The sequence below is a fragment of the Pavona decussata genome, unplaced genomic scaffold, assembly GCF_977016875.1.
Source record: "Pavona decussata unplaced genomic scaffold, jaPavDecu1.1 SCAFFOLD_69, whole genome shotgun sequence".
NCBI classification, from domain to species: domain Eukaryota; kingdom Metazoa; phylum Cnidaria; class Anthozoa; order Scleractinia; family Agariciidae; genus Pavona; species Pavona decussata.
This window is the reverse complement of record NW_028145488.1, coordinates 2,197,074-2,217,161: the sequence shown is the minus strand read 5'-3', so window position 1 is coordinate 2,217,161 and position 20,088 is coordinate 2,197,074. Positions and strand designations below refer to the sequence as shown.

Sequence of the window (20,088 nt, the reverse complement as noted above, 5' to 3'; positions counted from 1 at the left end):
ATATCTCTTTATAGGTGTGTATAGCCCTTAAAGGTGTGTAATATATTATACCGGTGCATCCATGGCATTCTCCTATATAAGTGTGTTCTCCTATATAAGTGTGTATAGCCGTGTAAAGGTGTGTATAGTTAACAATTATTCCACGAGCGCGCGTTGGATATGAGATGATAGATAGCCAACGAGGTGCGTAGCGCCGAGTTGGCTATAATCATCTCATATCCAACAAGCGCAAGTGGAATAATTGTTTTATTAAAAACAACCAAGAAATATTGCTATATCTTACTGATTTCGCTGTGCAAGAACGACCAGAAGGCAATTTAATGGTCGCCATTTCTCGGCCATGGTATAATTGCTCATATACCATGGCCGCTAAGCCAATCAAATCCCTCGAATTGCATTATACAATGATGCAGTTTTTAATAATATGGAATATATTATAATACATTATATATACCAGTGCAACCATGGCATTTTCCCATGGAGAATATACCCAGGCATACATGCATTTAAAAATCTATTGCCCACTTATCCATTGTTTGTCTTTGTAATCATATTTGGCAACAGCTGCCCAATAATGTAGCTTTTTCTTGTACATAGTTCCACTTTCTTCTTGTCAATGATGCAGATTAGTGGTCCGTTGGTAAAGTTGTAAAAATCTAGAAGTCCTATGGTTCATTGAAAATCAAAAAGTCAAAATAATATTATAACCATAGCAATAGTTCAAAAAACACACATCAGTTCAGTGACAGTAGACCTATGTAAGAAAAACTATAGGTGATGTGTTTCAACTTTCTCTTCTTCATGCTTGTCAAGGATGCAAATGAGAGGCCTGCTTGTAAATTTCATATTAGTTGAATTCAAAGAAGGCTTAAAAATTCAATCACCACACCAAAACAACAAACCTCCCACCCCTACATGAAATTTTTAGGGATTTAATGTTTTTAATTTTTTATTTTATTTTATTTTATTTTAAGAGATTTAAACAAAAACTCAAAAGGAAAGAGACCGGCAAATCCCCCTAAAATGGCTAGAAAGGAAACAGACAGCGAATGGAAGAAAGTAACAACACTGGAAGAAACTGCGATGGCCATACAGTTAGCAGAAGCAGGGTTCTCATTAGAAGGCGGGCCCCACGTACCGGTACCAGGATACACAAGAGTCAGTACCTGCCTACTTTCAAACTAAACATAAAGAAATTCACTTCAAGTGTAATTTTCTGCCCAGCTACTCTCCTGTAGGTGCCCCCCTACTTCAAAACTTAATGAAACCCCTGCTGAGAAGACAAGGAGGAGCTTGTAAAAAGGGAAACAGGGATTGTGGCACTTCAGAGAAGAGTCAAGAGACAAGAAGAGTCAGTTAAAAAGTAAAGCGAACAAATTAAAAAAAAAAAAAAAAACCAGTAATGGAGGCCCAGTGGGTGGCTGCCCAGCTAAGGCATATGGCTGGTCAGCTTGACAGCTTGGCTGACCAAATTTTGGATCATAGGAATACGTCAATGTAAGCAAACATGATGCTGTACACCAATGTGAAAATTATTACCGGCAGACATTTATTAGACTTTGACACAGTAAATTATAAAAAATCATATACACTGTAGCTAAGTGGCCATTGCAGTTACTCCCGGTCTTGTCGCATTCTTCCTTTTGCTGTCTGTTTCCTTTCTTGCCATCTCAGGGGGATTTGCTGGTCTCTTTCTTTTTGAGTTCTTGTTTAAATCTCTAAAAATAAAATAATTAAAACGAAAAATTAAAAACATTAAATCCCTAAAAATTTCATGAAAGTAAGGAAAATTCTAAACTATGGTAATATACCTTATAACCCCTATTAATGTAATGCAAACATATTATTGTAAAAAACAAATTGGCAGCAGTTTTCTATGGTCTATACTCTTTTAGCATACCTCAGTGACTGACTATCGCATAACACGCAATCTGATTGGCTACACAGGTGTCGTCTATCGATAGACGGCAGTTTGTCAGAGCGCGCGCGATTCAGCATGCATCATTGCACAAATATATCAAAATTTATGAAATAAAAATATTTTTTTGCTTCATAGATCGATCACTGAGGTATGCTAAAACAATTATTAGATGGCTCGCTCTCGGTTTCTATCGCCTTTGATAGTTGGCTCGGGGCTTCGCCCCTCGCCAACTCTCAGCTGATAGAAACCTCAAGCTCGCCGTCTAATTGTAAAATAGACCATAAAATGACACCATAAAATGTCCAAAACTTGGCAGTGAAATGTGGGTCGTGGTTCCACTTGGGTTTTGAACATTGTTTGACGCCATTTTATTGTCTATAAGAGTATAGACCATAGAAAACTGCTGTCGATTTGTTAAGTGGCCAACACAAAAGCCTTGCTCCTTTGACCACTACGCACTTCTTCCGTAGAAGGTAAAATCATTCAATAAAGTGCTCTGCACATTTAATTTTTTCTTACTATAAAATATATTGTATTTCGTTGTAATAAGTGTGAATAAAATTGAATTGAATTCAGTTGAATTGTCCACTTCCTTCCCTTTCCCTACCTGCAGGACCCATTGAACTAAAAATACCCACACCAGTAAATTTTCTTTATTTTGAGGTCTGCTATCACCCAGGTGGTTAATAAATATATATACACTTATATAATCCCCCCCCCCCTTTTTTTTGACGGGGCGGGGGGTTTGTTGTTTTGGTGTGGTGATTGAATTTTTAAGCCTTCTTTGAATTGAACTAATTTGAAATTTACAAGCAGGCCTCTCATTTGCATCCTTGACAAGCATGAAGGAGAGAAAATTGAAAAAACATCACCTATAGTTTTTGTTACATTGGTCTACTGTCACTGAATTGATGTGTGGTTTTAGAACTGACTGTGTGGTTATTGAACTTTTGTCTTTTCATTGAATTGAACAGAACTCAATATTCCTTGTCAAAATGAACTTTGAATTTCATTGGTTCAAAGGAGACAATGTTATTTGAACTTAATGTATGGGTCAATTACTGCTGCTAGATAACCTCCAGGAATTTGCAAATATATATATATATTTTTTTACTTTATGTTCTCTTCCCCAACCTTGGACACAGAGAAAAAGACAATTCCGCGCCCTTAAATATTTGGCACCAACTAACATACATGTAACTGAAATAACTGGTAAATAATTATATGATGTACAAATGACACTGTCAGCCATAAAGAGTTTTCAAAGTCCATTTGACCTTCCATGTGTCCTTTGATAACCCAAAGAGGACTTCAAAACAAGGTAAGAACATCAGTCATGCCACTTGTCTGTGGCTTGTGGCATACTGTTTCTTCTTACCACAATTTGATGTCACAGGTGCATAATTATAGTGCAAGTAATATAGTGCAAATGTATAAAAAGCCTTAACCCATGAGCACCCGAGATGAGATAAAGGGTGAAGGGGTTGTTTCTTTCAATACTTGAGAAATAATATCATTCACAATAATGCTATTTAATTTATTGTTTAAGATGGCTTGACATCAATAACTTTAACAACTGTCTCACACTAGCAATATGAACCAGGCCACGCAGATACATTTTCTGACACAAGCCCCTCCTCAAGCCTGCACTGGCAGGCCCAGGGGGGGTACTCCGGTATATTAGTGACGGGGACGTGTGAAGACCTTTTTTGGGTTTGAAATTCTTGGCTTGGGATTTTTTTTGGGTTTGAAATTTTCTGGTGGACTTTTTTTCCCTATAAGATTTTGGCAAGGACTTTTTTTGGGGTTGATGAAAATTGTGCCCTACCATTCTTGATTTTACGCAAAACAATTTCACTAACAAGTTTAAATCATGCAAATAAAATGACAAGACAAAGACAACTCTCGTTGAGAGCAGTTTATTTGTTAACGATCAATCATCTTGTATCAGTTACATATTGTTGATTGTCGAAGATATCGCATTACACCATTATCCACCGTGCTAGGTGGTCTGCGTGCTGTGCCAACTGGTCACGTTCATAGACTTCATATATTCTAATTCCCAACCGCGTCGCTCTTGTTGTCTTCCCCGCTCTTCAGGGCTGTTCAGTGTAACTTGAATACCCTTTGCCATTAATGTGTGCTTGATGTAGTTCGCTTGGTTCTTGTTTTGTACTTTTATTGTTTTTGATGCTTAAAAAATTTGGACTTTTTTTGGGTTACGTTTTTGGCTGCTGGACTTTTTTTGGGTTTTCCTTAGCGTGACGGGACTTTTTTTGGGTTTCAAAATTTGGCCTCATTCGCACCTCCCCGTAACTAATATACCCTAGTACCCCCCCTGGGCTGGCAGGACAACATGACATGAATGCATTTCAGATAAGAGAATTACTATAGCTATTTATTAATTGAACGTCACTTGCGTCTTTATAAAGAACTACGAAGCACAAAACCGACTTATTACTCTAAAGCCCACATGTAAAGGTACTCACGTCGGCAGAAAAGACCTGAAAATGAAGATAACCACATTTACTCACCTGGAAGATTACGAGTCTCTTACAACGAAGACAATTGGAACAGCTTCAATGATACAGGCTTCCAACACTTCACGTCGAGTGATAATTAGGTTCCCGATGTTAACACTGCAAACTATGACTGACGATGTCTCCTCCATTATGTTGCACACGGGATAGGCTATTAAAATTTCAGCTTTCGAACGATCAGAAGCCACAAGAACTAAAAGTCTGAACGCCACTCGTTTTGAGAGTGTGAAATTTTCGCCATGACACGACGCTTAGCTGTCTCGTATTTTCCGTCAAAACAATAGAAAAAAATCACTTCTTTGGAAAACCCTTGCTCATGAAGTCGAAGCAATATCTTAACAACATCTTTCATATCCACAGTTCACAATTCCTGATACGGATGGCTCAAAAATCCGAAGAAATCATGCCTGACCCGGACGCCATCATTCGACTTCGCCGGGACAAGCTGCTGGGCGCCAATTTGACCGGATGTGACGTCAACTTTTGTTGGATGATTCAGATACAAAAAAAGTGCCAGGCGCTATGGAGTGTTCTCCCCCGCCCCTGGTCTATCCATATCTTGCATGCATGCATTGCAGGGAGCCGTTTGTTCGTCACGCAATACCACACATGGCCACTTTAGGGGGGGTGGAGGAGGGTGAAAATGCGAAAATGCTTGATTACTGAACAGGTATACCCAAGACAACAACAACAATTAAGATAGTGGTACCTTTAGTTACGTTCTTTTTCCTTGCTAAAATCCAGATAATTTATTCATTCGCGAATTCGTTTGTGCGCACGGGCTGGCTTGTTAGGAGCGTTCGGGGGGGTGGATATTACATTTTACGAAAATAGTATCAGTACTTACTGAAGGAGATAACTACATCCTTAAGCTAGTTCTTCAATTTATTTTTTTAATACAATAGATCCTAGTATGAAACCAAAAAACCGAACAGAAAAGTCTTTTTTTTCTTCAGGCAGATGACCCCGAACAGCACATTTCCCGTATAAATTGTTGATAAATAGCAATGAAAGAAAGAATGCACCCCTGCGAAAAATATTGCCGTTCGTTTGTTTTCCTCGGGTGTTCATTCATTTGCATGTTACATCGTTAGGTGTGTTGTTTTTCAAATACTATCAAATTTATGATGTCTAAATTAAACAATATTTAATTTGAAGATCTTTGTAAATTTAAAAATAAAATCGCTAAAAGATTTCAGTCGAATTTATGGCTATGGCTATGGCCATTCGGCGTGAGAAAGAATCGCCAAATAGTTACTAAGTAAACAAATTCTGGTCGTGCTAGTTACTTGGCGCCGTTTGTATGCTTAGAGGGGGGCACAAGTGAATTTTTTTTTTGAAGTCAAGTTTGTTACACTGAAAATGGAGGGTTGTAGTTCTTTTAAGGCCCTTGTTGGTGGTACAACACTGCGACTACGCGGTACAAGCCACCAAACGTGTCTGGATACCACCTAAAGGAAATTATGGTGTTACGTAACGCGCGTGGGCCACAACATCATCCGTCCCGAGAGCACCCCTCCTGTCAGAAGCCCCACCCCACGCCAGCACCACATAAACACCGGTTATTATTATTATCAACTGTAGGATCGGAACATTTTTTTTTTTTTTGTGAGGGATGGGGGAGACGGTGTGGGGTGCTTACTTGTTTTCAAAATTAGATAAATGGAGGAGCAAAGAGCGTATCAAATTTGAGGCCGAAACCATCATGTGGCATGATGATTGGTTTATGAATTAGGCAAGGAAAGTGAAGGTATGACAGTAACTCGAAGGGAGATAGGTTATTACAGGCTGGTTTTATACCAATCTCCTCCCACGCCCTTCCCCACCCCACCCCTCCTCTGGTCTGTAAGTAATAAGGCATTAACTAGGCCCTAAGTGTCGCCCATCAGGTTGGAAACAGAGCACTCTTTCACATTTCAGACTGCATTCATTAGTCAATATATAGAAGCCGATTCTGCTCCTCGCTTGAGTTACGTCAACAGACTGCCATAACCTGTTACTAGCCCTATCTACCTGTCAAGGACAGCACACTTACCTGCAGCGATCAGAGTTATGTCCAGTCTTTTAACCTACCACTTACAAGCTGTTATAGCCTTGCGCAAGCTGTTTAGTTGAGGTAATTTTTTTTTCATGTTTTGGTGAACGGACTTGCATAACTAAGAGGAGTAAGAAAAATAAAGGCTCGAAAAGCTGTTATCAGTCTAACACTGTCTAAGAATAGTGCTAGCCTGCAACTGGTGATAAATTAATATTGGGGCTTACCAATGACGAAGCAAGCAAGGAAAGACAAAATTCCTTAAATAAATTGCTTTTTGTTTTTGTTTGTTTTTTTTGAATTTTGCAGTTTTGTGTTTCAAACCTAGAGTATGTACTAGTTCCAGGACTACTACCTCGTGCACTTTTCAAGCATTTTAGTCCTCGCCCACGCCCATGACATAGTATGACAACTAGATGCCTGCAATGAGGGATATTTTTGGTTTCATACTATGATCTATTGCATTTAAAGATGGAAAGAACTAGCTAAAGGATGTGTAGTGATCTTCATCAGTAAGTACTGACACTGTTTAGTAAAATCTTATCCCCCCCCTCTCACCCCACAATGGCAACGCTCCCAACAACCATGCCTGCGCGCGCAAATGAGTTTGCCAATACATAAATTATCTGGATTTTAGCAACGGAAAAATAACATAACAAAAGGTATCACTTTTTTAATTGTTGTTGTTGTTGCCTTGAGCATGTTCATGTTCAGTTATCAAGCATTTCGCATTTTCACCCTCCTCCACCCCCCTAAAATATCCAGGACATTGTATTGCGTGACGAACAAACAACTCCCTGCAATGCAAGATAGATAGAGATAGACTGAAAGCGCCGACATTTTTTGTCATTCTAGCAGCGATCAGATGTTATATTTTCGTGCACTGTAAACCAAGCAATACTTCACAAATGACTTAGCCATCGAAAAAGACGCAGTCTTGATGAAATGCGCCGAAAGTTGATCAAAGATTTGTATTCGACCAGTTTGCGTGGTGTACATCGGACGTTTAATACAAACAGCCGGCTCAAACTTATGCGACGAACGACCAGAGAATCGTGCTAAAATGGCATTTGGACCTGTCTTTGAGCATATTATAAGGTAAGAACATTTCGAAATGTTTTTCTATGTGCTTATTTTAACCTAATATGGGTCAAGACATGAACACGGACGAAAAATTATGTCTGACCCACGACTACAAAGTTTACCGCGGGGGGTCAAATATTTGCATTTTGTACGGACTTTGAAAAGCTCTCACGTCGCTCTTCATCATTTGCCCAAAGAAATTTTTACAGGAATCCATAGACCATCCTTCTAACATTCAACCACCAGAAGCTTAATCGATTTGAAGGTTTCGCACATGGTGAAAATTAATTTTATTCACGAAGTACTTTTACTGCAGTGAATTGTATGCCTTCGAAATTAAATTATTTCGCATACACAGAACGACGCAATATTTCCCAAAATCATTCCAAAAGATATTTAAAGATTGTAAAAAAAGATTTAAGTGTTTTAAAAGCGGTAAAATGATTTGTTCTCGCACCAAGGCTCTCAAACCCGTGTAATAATTTAGCGCCTCAAATGACGATTTTAACAGATTTTCGTTATTTGCATTTCTTTGAAATAAAAGGATATTTCACCGAAAAAACTATACAGTGATTTTAGTTATATCCTAGCCTATCTGACCTTAAAATATGAAAGAAATCGAATTTTCCACCCTTGCCACGAAATTTAGAATTTGTCTGATTTTTACAGGCAGGCGCTCTTAAATCATTATAATAATTATTGTTATGGTGATAATGCAGTCCATACACTGTACACATGTATGTCTGATGGCTGTGCAAGCAGCCTTGTTTTACTGTATGCTTAAATTGATTGGTAAAGAATGTTAATGCATTGGTCTGCTGATTGTTACAAGTCTGAGATGCTTAGTCCAGTACATTTTGTACAGCACTGTATATATTATTGAGATGTTGCTGCTTCAAATTAGCACCGTGTATCTTTACAGTCCTAAGATGCTATGTTGGTTAATTTTGCTTATTACATTTTTCCCCTCTGAAGGTTTTTCTATTGGAAGTCAGTCTTCAGTAGCAGTTAACAGTAAGCTTCGTTTCCCTGCAGCCTCTCAAACTCAGCTGACAAGTGGAACAGAAGGTAGGCGGGAATTAGTTTTCTAATGACAACAATCACTGACACACTGACAACAATTGAAGGGCTGGGAGCATAACCGACTTATGTCGAATTTCAGCCCGTTTTTCGATTTTGCTCGCATTTGTCCAAATTTTTGCATGTGAACTGCAATTCGATTGAAAACCATTGTCCAGTATTTTTTTTTACGCCAATGTGTGTTTCGTATTAATGCCATTGAGAAATGTTACCATCTTGTTAAGATATATCGATAACATTATAGACACTAGATGACCAAAAGGACAATGCACTGAGTATTAAATACTGGTATTCAATATACACTAGTGTTGTCTTTGAAACACGGCACATGAAAGCGGTCTTTTTTGCGGGAGCAACAAAAAGAATACTGTCGTGCTTTTATTTGATTCTGTTACAAACTACTACGTGTGTGACAGGAATGTCAGAAATGTAAACAGTTACATTCTCCAAGAGAAAATGTGTCCATTTCCTGGCGTAAAATCCAGCTTTGTCCTGTTTGTTGACATATCACTCTTGATAACGCAAAATACTAGAATTCCACACGATTAACAGGAAGAAATGTAGCCATTTCAACGATTAACAATGATCAACGGCAGTTCTATTGAAAGGTACTGACTATCTATTCTTTTGACGAGCAGTTGGTGTTAACCGTTGAAAATCTAATATGTTAATCGTACTTTTATGGAATCATTGACTTGAAATTGTAAAGTTAATCGTTACATACCGAATTTCAAGCCTGGTAAACCACAACTAAGGCTTGCAAAACACCCTGCACATGGCGGGATTTGTCTCTGATGCTCCCGCGGGATTTGATAATCAAATTGAAAATTTCGCCACGGCACAGTCATCACTACCAAGGAGGGATTCTTTGGACAATGTTTCGACCAGTTCCTGTGAACTGCATTCGTCAATTTCAGAACTTTTCAAAAGATCCATAGATGTTGTGCGTTTACAAACTTCACTAAACAAAAGCAAAACCAACAAACCAGTATGACACGCAAGTTGTTTATCCCGACCCCCTTGATCTATTTTGGGGCTTGTTACAACCCGCAAAAGCAAACCATGATGTCATCACAAACGTTACTTATAGAAACAACAACTGGTGCGGCTAAACACGGCTCGTGGACGGTGGAAACTTTTAGCCTACCGGTAATTTGGAAAACGAGTCTGACATGGACATAACCTATAACAAAATTTGCCTTCCAAGCGCGTTCACTTGTACACAAGCAAACTACCAAATCCCCCTCCCCCTCCCCCTGACTCAATGTTGTCTTTTGTGTCACGAACAGTTTCCTGGCAAGCATCACTACCCACATCAACATTGCATAAAGGGGACGGGGGGAGGGAGAAGTAACTTTGGTAGAATTACGAAGAGAGAAACAGTAAGTGAGTGGTTTTTTGGCTGTTTGTGTTCAGTTGTTATTACATAGGGGGAGGGGGTGGGAGAGAAGTAAAGTTCTGTGGTAGAATTAACAAGAGAGAAATAGTAAGCAAGTGGTTTTTGTTCTGTTCGTGTTTGGTTTTCTCAAGGAGTTTCAAGACTAGGGAGAGCAAAAATTCGGACAAATCTGAGCAAAATCGAAAACCGGGCTAAAATTCAACATAAGTCGGTTATGCTCTCAGACCTTCAATTTGTCAACATGTACTTGTAACATTTGCAAAAACTGTTAGCTGGGTATGTCTTGTTGCCTTGTTAAATAATATTTAGATTTTTGATACTCGTATACTCTATAAATATTATAATTATGGGATTCTCGGAGATACACTTGTTATTCCTTTTATTGGTGGTTTTAGTTATGACAGCTGAACAAATTTTCCGTGGTCTTGAGCAAATGCGATATGATGCAGGCCAGATCATCAGCAACACACATCTTGGAGAGTTAAAGAAAATTGCTTCAGGCAAAGGCTTGATAATCTCTGATAACAAAGCATCAGGGAATTGCATGTTCTATGCATTATCAGAACAACTGAGCCTGGTGAAAGGAATCCAAATCTCTCATGAAGCATTGAGGCAGCACATAGTCCAATACCTCAAAGAGAACCCTACACTGGTAAGTTACAATGTAGTATTGGTAATGTCGAACAAGCGAGTTTGGTTTCATTTTATGGTTATACAAATCAAGCAAAGCAATAAAATGGTAGAACTTGAGTTTCTTTTTCTAGTACATACATGTATGCCAAACTGGCTGACTGAAAAAAATTATATACCTCTATCGTTATTCATCACAATTAACACGATATCACATTCAAATCCTAACAGTATGCAGATGTTTGTCACTGCATGAATGTAGTTTAATTGTCTTAGCTCCCACAAGTCTCTTGTAGCTGAGTGCTACATGTATGACATCCAAATGGAAGGTCAAAGATTCAACTCTGTTAGGGGGAAGAATTCAGATTTTCTTTTTCCGAGTACAATATGCCTGTGTCACTGGCTGAAAAATACCTCTATCAAGATAAAACTCAATTGTTGGTTCATATCTTGCTGATTTCATTTTGCAAGAAAAGGCAGAAATCAATTCTAACATGGTTGCTATTTCTTGGACAGTTGGTACATTACTCAAGGGCTAATATCACCTGGATGCTTAAAGCCAAGCAAAGCTCTGAAATTGCATTGTATCCAATGCTTCAGTTATTCATTAACAACTGAATGCATAACTTGTTGGATTAATTAAATTATGGAACAATTAACATGTTTTGGTATAATTTGGTTTGTTGTGGATCGATGCAGTTGTCAATTTAGTGAATAGCTTTACCCTCCAGTTGATCACTGGGTGAAGCTTTCAATTGACATTTTTTGTAAATTGTTATGTTCTTCTCTTGCAGCAAGATGGGACAGAACTGTTTAACTTTGTACATGGACATCAGTCTTGGCCTGATTACCTAAGAAACATGGCAGCAGATGGGACATGGGGTGATCACGTCATTCTCCATGCTGCGGCAAACTGCTTTAAAACATGCATTCATGTGATCAGCAGTCTGTCACATGACTTAACTATCCACCCAGAACATGATGTTAGCAGCAGCAGCCAGCTTGTGTTGGGACACCTGCATGAACATCACTATGTCAGCCTTCGGCCTAAGCCAGGTAGAGGAACTTAGTATGTAAAAGAATGCCAGCTAATCAGATTTGTCTACATAACTATCACTTCAATATTTATTGAAGTTTATACATCTGTTTTAAGGTGGGCTGATACCAGTTTTGAAAATGATCACATACTTGTGCCACAATATAGTAACTTACATTTGGTATTCATTTACAAGGAAAGTAAAAATATAGTAACTAATTAACAATTTATGACAAAGGAACTGAACAGGAAATACATACTGAATAGACAAACAAAACAAAATCACTATTATCACAGCTACAGCTGTACTCAGTTTTGTTTGTCTACTCAGTATGTATTTTCTGCTCTGTTCCTTTGTCATCATCACGCTGTAATTAGCTACATTTTAACTTAAGTTTATAATTTCTTGTCACATTGTAATTTGTTGTAATTAGCTTTATTGTACTCTACTTTTTGTATTTATTTCACACCCACTGATGGGATTTGTACTGAAGATGGATGAACATTGATCCGAAACATTTTTTTTTTCGGCACCAATATAAACAATGATTACTGTACATTACATTACATAATTTTCAAGAAACATTTAAGAAAACAAGAATTGGTAATTATCTATAATTATTATATTGTAATGATAAGACTTCGTTCCATGAGTTATAATTGTTCTTGGTCTCGTTTTTTGTACTCGGCTGGTACGAGTTAAGTTTTCGGTCGTGTTGTCAAATTCTTTAAATTCTCGGTCGTGTTCTTTGTTTTCAGGCCGTGAGGAGTGTTTACAATATGCGAGCCAGACGTGCGAGGCATGAACAACCCCAACATAAACTTCTAACCATTAAGCTAACCGGGGAGCTATTTAAGCTAACCTAAGTGCTATTTAGGCTAACTGGAGTGCTCTTTAGGCGGACCGGAGTGTTTTTCAGTTTAGGCTAACCTGAGTGCCTCAAGGTTAGTTTTGTTTAGCCGAAAATTTGGCAACTTAATCAGTCTATGACCTTGCGGGCCAAGATAAATAAAGATGTCTCACGTTTACTATAGAAAAACAATCAATGTGGAAACGGTTTCTGCCTTCAAATGAAAGGTGAATAACAAATGCTTAGCCCTGAATTTCATTTAAAAATATAAACAGCAAAACATTGAAAAACGTACAAGGATATAAATGCACACGTGATGCGTAACATTACTCTAGATCCCCGGGGAGGGGGGGGGGGGGGACACAACAAATGCTTGGGTAGGGAGGTGCGGCCCAGGCGTTCAAACCCTTACCCTGCTTAAGACACAATTCTCCGATTTCCCTATCCCGTTTAAGTTAGAAATAAAAATTTTCAGGCCCTTTCTAAGACATTTAACCGAAAATCACACCCTGTTTAAGACTAGAATGAAATAAGAATACAGTACACTAGTTTCTTACTGTATTCTAATGCGTTGGCAATCACAATCTGTTTGAGCCATTAGGCCATGTAGGGATACCCTGTTTAAACAGAAAGTGATGAAATAGATACCCTGTTCAAGACAAAACACCCTGAAAACCATAACCTATCGGGCCGCCGCACGTCCCCATTAATGTCACATAAAGGAGTACCCCCCCCCCCCCCCCACCCGGGTCTAGATCATACTGAAAATTACGATCTGTCATTGACCTGGCGTCACATACATATTAGGACCGTACAAATGGTTTCTGTCTCTAAACGAAAGGTGAAAATGTAAGGATTAAAGCCCTGGGATTATAAAAAGCATTCGTATGACAAATGTCGTTTTCCCCCAGCCTGTATTTCATTCTGACTGCAAGAAATGCAATTCTATCTGGTGGTTACTTATTGCCTCACTATATCTCTGTATCTATCTATTTGGTAGCCTGCGAGCAAGCTCTCCTGGGGGTGGGGGGTGGGAGGGGGAAAGAGGATCCACCCCCAAGACAGCTTGCTCGCAGGCTATCTATTTTGGGGGAATTGGCGATGCTGGAGGTTATCACTGTTAAAAGATTGTAGGCTTTACGCACCACGTAGTCAAATATGGCCCGAGTATAAGCTGGAAACAGCTTCTTGTTGTTATTATTACCAGGTATTATTGGGCAAAATATGTCATGTGTTACAAAATCGGACGGTGTTTATTAGATGGTGACTGTTGTATCATTTTGATAACAGTCCCCCTATTTTTTTCATTGAGAAAAACAAGGACAGAGCACCACAGGGTGTGCCTTAGAAGGGGTTCCAAAGATTGAGAAACCAATGAAGTATGGCCTCGTGCTATAATATATGTCTTGAGTATTTGGAACCCCTGATGAGGCACAAACTCCTAAAAAGTAATGATAGACATAATTACAGCATGAACATGTATGAGGGACTAGCTTAGAAGGATTGCACTTGAATGTCAGATTTTTGCAATATGCAGTTCTATAAAAATATCCATATCCATAAGGTTTTTTGTTTTGTACCCTCCCTCCGAAAGGAAATTCCAGTTAAGCTTCATACGTTGCTTCTATAATTTTGCCTTTTAACCCCCCCCCCCCCCCCCCCCCCCCGTTCCTCTAAGAATTTCCCCTGACCATCCTTGGCATGGGTATGGATTTTTTCTGGGACTGCACAATTTAGATGTCACATTCTCACAACTCACTGATGTCAAATTTTCACAACTGCAATATCATATATCAAACGACTTCAGGATGTTGGATTTTGGAAGTTACAACTCACTGATCTCAGATTTTTGCAACTTGAACTCTTAAGATGCTATTTTGTGTATTTAATTTTTTCTTTTTGTAATTTTCCCCCCTGAAGGTTTGTCTGTTGGAAGTCAGTCTTCAGTAGCAGGTTACAGTCAGCTTCCTTTCCCTGCAGCCTCTCAAACACGTCTGACAAGTGGAACAGAAGGTAGGCAAAAACATTTTGTGTAATCCCAATAACTGTCACATGGCTGGGGCGGCTCCAGGATTTGACGAAGGGGGGTTCGGATAAACAAGCGCCAAAGGCGGTAGCCCCTAGGGGGTCCATTTCTTTTAATTTTTTTATTTTAGGGCATTTTCAGGGGCAATTTGAAGTGGTTTAATTGCTCTAAAGTCACCTCCATTTTTGTGCTAACTACAGTAGTTTAAAGGATGTATTTTCTTAACACTGACAAAAATCGAGACGGATAAACATTTTAAATTCATTCAAATTAAAAATTCATGATTCCTCAAAAATGGGATCAGCCCGCAACATTCTCCGGGGTTGCTGTTCTGCAAATTTCTGGACAACAGCATCATAATCCACGGGTTTCTTGTGGTGAATATTCATGAGCGCCAAGCCAGACAATCTTTCTGTCGACATGGTGGTCCACAGGTAGCCTTTAACCAGCTTTAAGGTAATGTCAAAAATGACGGTCCAAAAAACCGATGAATTTGTGGTTGCTTTGTCCCCTTCGACATATTAAGTCGTAAGTTGACGTTGAGGAATGTTTAAGTAAATTTTCTCTTTAAAATACTCCCGGCGCAATCTTTAACTCACTGAGAGAATGATCCACAGCTCTGATTTCCAAAGAACGTCGCGGCTTTACGTAATGCTGGAAATGGAATGATTGGCAGATTTGGCGTAAACTGTCAGTTTTGGCGGGACGTGTAAACGTTAATAAGTAGTAATTTTATAGCTCAAGCGGACGTACTAGAGGCCATTTTCAACTAGGCACAAATCTGTCTTGTTTTTATTGCTGTTTTCGCGTACAACGACACAAAGAAAATATAATTTTCGAACTAATATATCTATTAGCAGAGTTGGTTCACTTTTTTTTATTCACCTGTTTTTTGTACGTTTTTACGTTCAGTTTAGGGGGTTCGACCGAACCACCCGAACCACCCCTAGATCCGCCCCAGCATGGCATTAAGAAAAGATTTTTAACGGTCAGTTTTTAAATAAAATAAATATTTATTTAAATTGATTTTACTGTCTGAACATAATTTTCTTTGCCATATGCTAAATTAATTTAATGCTTTTGTCTGGGCCTTATTTTCTGCCCTGCAAAATTTAATTATCTGAATAGCCTGGCACAGGAGAGAATTCTTTCAGTCGTTATTTCACCTGTAGGTGAATCAAGAGCTGGAAAAGGCTTCTGCATCATAAGCTGTGATGTAAGGAATTCAGAACCCATCTTTCCATTCATTCAGTGTCTTTCTTTATGAGAATAATGACATACAAGTTTGATTTTATTATAATTTTCCCTTCTGAAGGTTTTTCTGGTGTAAGTCAGTCTTCAGTAGCAGGTTACAGTCAGCTTCCTTTTCCTGCAGCCTCACAAACACATTTGAGAAGTGGAATTGAAGGTAGGTAGGAAATACCTAAAACAATTACAATAAAACTAAAACTAAAATTTTCGTTTTAAAAACGGATTTTTCATTTTGTGAAGAAACTGCCTGTAAAAAATTGGTTGCCATGATAACATCAAAGTCAACAAACACTAACCAACAGCATCAAGTTTTTCCCAGATAAATTTCCAAAAATTCCTGAAGTTTCATGGGGTTTGCACAAAATTAATATTAAAAAAAAGTTATTCACAGGTTCAAAGTCACTGCAGACAGAATCTACAAGGGATTAATAGTCAGTTTTCGTATAAAATCCTGATTTAAATTGGCTCAAAAAATGTTGTAACTGTGTGAATATCATTTTTCTTGTCATACACTACCCCTGTGTTTGAGCTAGAAAAGGCCCCTCAACTTTTGCAGGCTCTGATCTGAGATACTTTAAGACCCACCTTTCCATTTGTCTAGTTACTCCCTTTATGAGTATAATGACATCCCAATTTGCTTATAATATTTACAATTTTTCTCCTCTGAAGGTGTTTCTGTTGGAAGTCAGTCTTCAGTAGCAGGTTACAGTCAGCTTCCTTTCCCTGCAGCCTCTCGAACTCATCTGAGAAGTGGAATTCAAAGTAGGTGGGAATCACTAAACAATCACAACAAAGATATCACATGACATTATGTATTAAAAAAGGCAGTTGTCTTGGTGTCTTGTTAATCAATTTGTTTTTTTAATAATAATTAATTAATAAAACATAAAAACAAGAAGCACTGGTCTCTGAAATGCCATGCCATGGCTTTCTCTTGTTGTATTCAATTTGTAAATGCTGCATTCTGCTGCCTGTTTGCATTCAGTCTTAAAATGCTATATTAATTGTGTAAATAAATGCGTATTGCATTTTTCCCCTCTAAAGGTTTTTTAAGTGGAAGTCAGTCTTCAGTAGCAGGTTATAGTCAGCTTCCTTTCGCTGCAGCCTCACAAACTGATCTCAGAAGTGGAATTCAAGGTAGGCATGCAAGGAATTGAAATACAAAAGTTTAAGTTAACATCAGAGCTGTCACAAAGCCTGTTTACGTTGGACATATATGTTGTTTATATCCTGTATTCTTCACTGGATCCTCCCTTGTAACCTACTAAGTTGGCCTTGTGTTGTACATCATGAATTTGATCCTTCAATGGTTACAAAGTAATGGAGTGATAGGCTTCCACTACTCTGTCACCTTGAAACCAAACCAAGCCTCACAAATCGTCGCTTTGATTGGTTGTCCTGGTGGTGTAGTGGTTGTCACACTGGACTGCTGATGCTTTGTTTAAACACAATATTGTTAAATTGATGCGTACATGTGCATTCTGGCCTTTCCTATTCCAAACGCTCTCTTGTACGGTACATTACAGTATAGATGAGTTTTGTGTGAGTCATTCTCAAAGCAGTCTATGTGTATGTTATCTTTCTCCATTTTGTCTTTGTAAAATAATTATGTTCTTTAATTAATAGGTAACTAAATCTTTTTTTTAAAGGTTATTCACCTGCTCAGCTTGGAAGCCATCCTTCAGCAGTAGATTGCAATCCGTTGGGTTTCCCTTCCGACACTCAAGGTCACCAAAGAAGTGGAGCTGATGGTAGGAGGATTCCTAGCCTTATATTAGACATCTGACCTGTGTTTTTCTGTGTATTTTCTGTTGTCCCATTGCTGTATACAGCTGCATGATTGAAAAAAACAATATTGTCCACTGCAAAGTGATCTAATCCTATGTGCTTTTATTAATTTTGCTAACAACCAAATTGCAAATGTAGAGGGAGCCCATTATTTTAAAAGCCTTGTAGTTTCTCATTCGCTTCCTCGCCTCCTTGTTATGTTATTATTACAATATCTTGTTATTCTTTTTATCATGGCTCTTAGAGTAAACGTCGAAACAAAATATTGTTAAATAAAATAAAAACTTGAAAACTTGAAGTAAGCTCAAACACTTTAAATACTGTTTATAAAGATTAATATAGAAAATTATAAAGTAAATATTTGGACAAAGGAGTCATGTCATAAGTGAGTGTGAGTGTAGCCCTGAGAAGTATTGTTAGAGGTGACAGGCTAATCTAGAGTGACCCTAGTCAGGCCTCTGGCCAGGAATTGACGACTACACGTAGGCAAACGATACTAGTAGTCTGCAAGAGCAGATGCCGGAAAACAAAAGGCATCTGTTCTCTCGTGCTAGCATCCTAGAAGCATGTATCTGGTAATATTTGTAAAGGATTGAGTGCAATTTTACTTCTAACTCTTTTTATTTTCAAATAGTGAGTGCTCATATGTTGCCTGAAACACCCAGCTGCTTAAAACCTTGAACCCAGTCATTCTTTTATCTTGTTTGTTATTTTTCATTCTAGATTCTTTTAGGGAAGAGACATCAGGAAACAATAAAAGGTCATGTCCTTGTGCTACTCAGACTTCCAAGAGACTCAGACCGTTTACTCGTGTTTCTAGAGGTAACTCAGTACCTTTTACTGTAGACGTCCTTAATTTAAATGTATTTATAGAAGCTGAAAAATGTGCTATGTTGGCAGAATATGTAGTCAATAAGATGTTGCGTCATCTGTTTTGCCATGTAGTACTCTTGGAGGAATTGATAATAATTACTGTAGCAGTGTAAGGCTTATTACACGGAATGCCCGCAGGGCATGACGTGTCTAGGTTTCGGTCGGGTATCTTTTTACGCGGGATGCCCTGAGGGGGCATACCGTGTCTAAAAACGGGTCGATTTTTTTTTTTTTTTTTCTTCGTCGTAGCTACAAATGTGTATATTAATTTATTCATTAAACTCTCCCCTCTCCTACTCGGGATGTATTGTTCTGATTGTTATCAGCAACAGCAGGCCAATCAAAATCCATTTTTGTGGCTTATATCGCGAGGGAGGGGACCCTCTCACTCCTACCTGTGTGACGTCAACGCATCATTTGATATATTTATTAAAGACGGATTAAATTGTAGCGCCATATTGTTAACATGTTCTGGACTCAAGTGTGCCATTTTCAAACGGAAATTTTACCATTTTGAAGCGGTAAATCAAAAGAATAACTTCTAAGAAGCACCCGACATTTAAAACGGTGGAAATTGGTGAGTTCCTGGCGAAGGAATCGTGCTTTGTTTGACAGTCTTAGACTACAACGCGAGACTAAAAAGAGGTCATTGAGAAGCTTACGTTATCGTAATGGAATTTCACACATTTCCGCTGATAATTTGAGTCGCGTAACACAAGGGAAACAACGTAACGCGATCATCGTGACTTAAACTATTCCATTAGCAAGGATAGTTTTATCAATCGGCGAAGCATACAGTTGGAATAAATGAATCAGCCCCAGCATCACGCGTAATGCCAGTATAGCAGGCATCTTGTTACGCGGGATGCCCTGAGGGGGCATACCGTGTCTAAAAACGGGTCGATTTTTTTTTTTTTTTTTTTTTCCTTCGTCGTAGTCACAAATCGGTACATTAATTTATTCATTAAACTCTCCCCTCTCCTACTCGGGATGTATTGTTCTGATTGTCTTCAACAACAGCAGGCCAATCAAAATCCATTCTTGTCGCTTATATCGCGTGGGAGGGGACCCACTCACTCCTACCTGTGTGACGTCAATGCATCATTTGATATATTTATTAAAGACGGATTAAATTGTCGCGCCATATTGTTTTAACATGTTGTGAACTCAAGTGTGCCGTTTTCAAACGGAAATTTCACCATTTTGAAGCGGTAAATCGAAAGAATAACTTCTAAGAAGCACCCGACACGTAAAACGGTGGAAATTGGTGAGTTCTTAGCGAAGGAATCGTGCTTTGTTTGACAGTCTTAGACCACGACGCGAGACTAAAAAGAGGTCATTGAGAAGCTTACGTTATCGTAATGGAATTTCACAAATTTCCGCTGATAGTCTGAGTCGGGTAACACAAGGGAAACAACGTAACGCGATCGTCGTGACTCAAACTATTCCATTAGCAAGGATAGCTTTATCAATCGGCGAAGCATACAGTTGGAATAAATGAATCAGCCCCAGCATCACGCGTAATGCCGGTATCGCAGGCATCTTGTTTTTTTTTCTTCGTCGTAGTCACAAATC

General features: G+C 38.6%; 1 protein-coding gene and 1 long non-coding RNA gene across 2 annotated transcripts in view; one reads left to right on the top strand and one right to left on the bottom strand.

Annotated features, from left to right (window-relative positions):
- Positions 1-20,088, top strand: part of LOC146477750 (uncharacterized) — a 106,184-nt gene that overhangs the window by 10,695 nt on the left and 75,401 nt on the right. Inside the window, exons 4-6 of the mRNA XM_085113162.1 lie at positions 8,555-8,647; positions 10,454-10,710; positions 11,483-11,744. Of these exons, the coding sequence (XP_084969288.1) occupies positions 8,555-8,647; positions 10,454-10,710; positions 11,483-11,744 (612 nt within the window). The remainder of the gene's footprint in view (positions 1-8,554; positions 8,648-10,453; positions 10,711-11,482; positions 11,745-20,088) is intronic.
- Positions 1,527-5,004, bottom strand: LOC146477752 (uncharacterized). Its single transcript, XR_014865318.1, has 2 exons — positions 4,456-5,004; positions 1,527-1,718 (listed from the first exon to the last, which is right to left on the bottom strand). It is a non-coding gene; the product is annotated as an uncharacterized LOC146477752 (long non-coding RNA).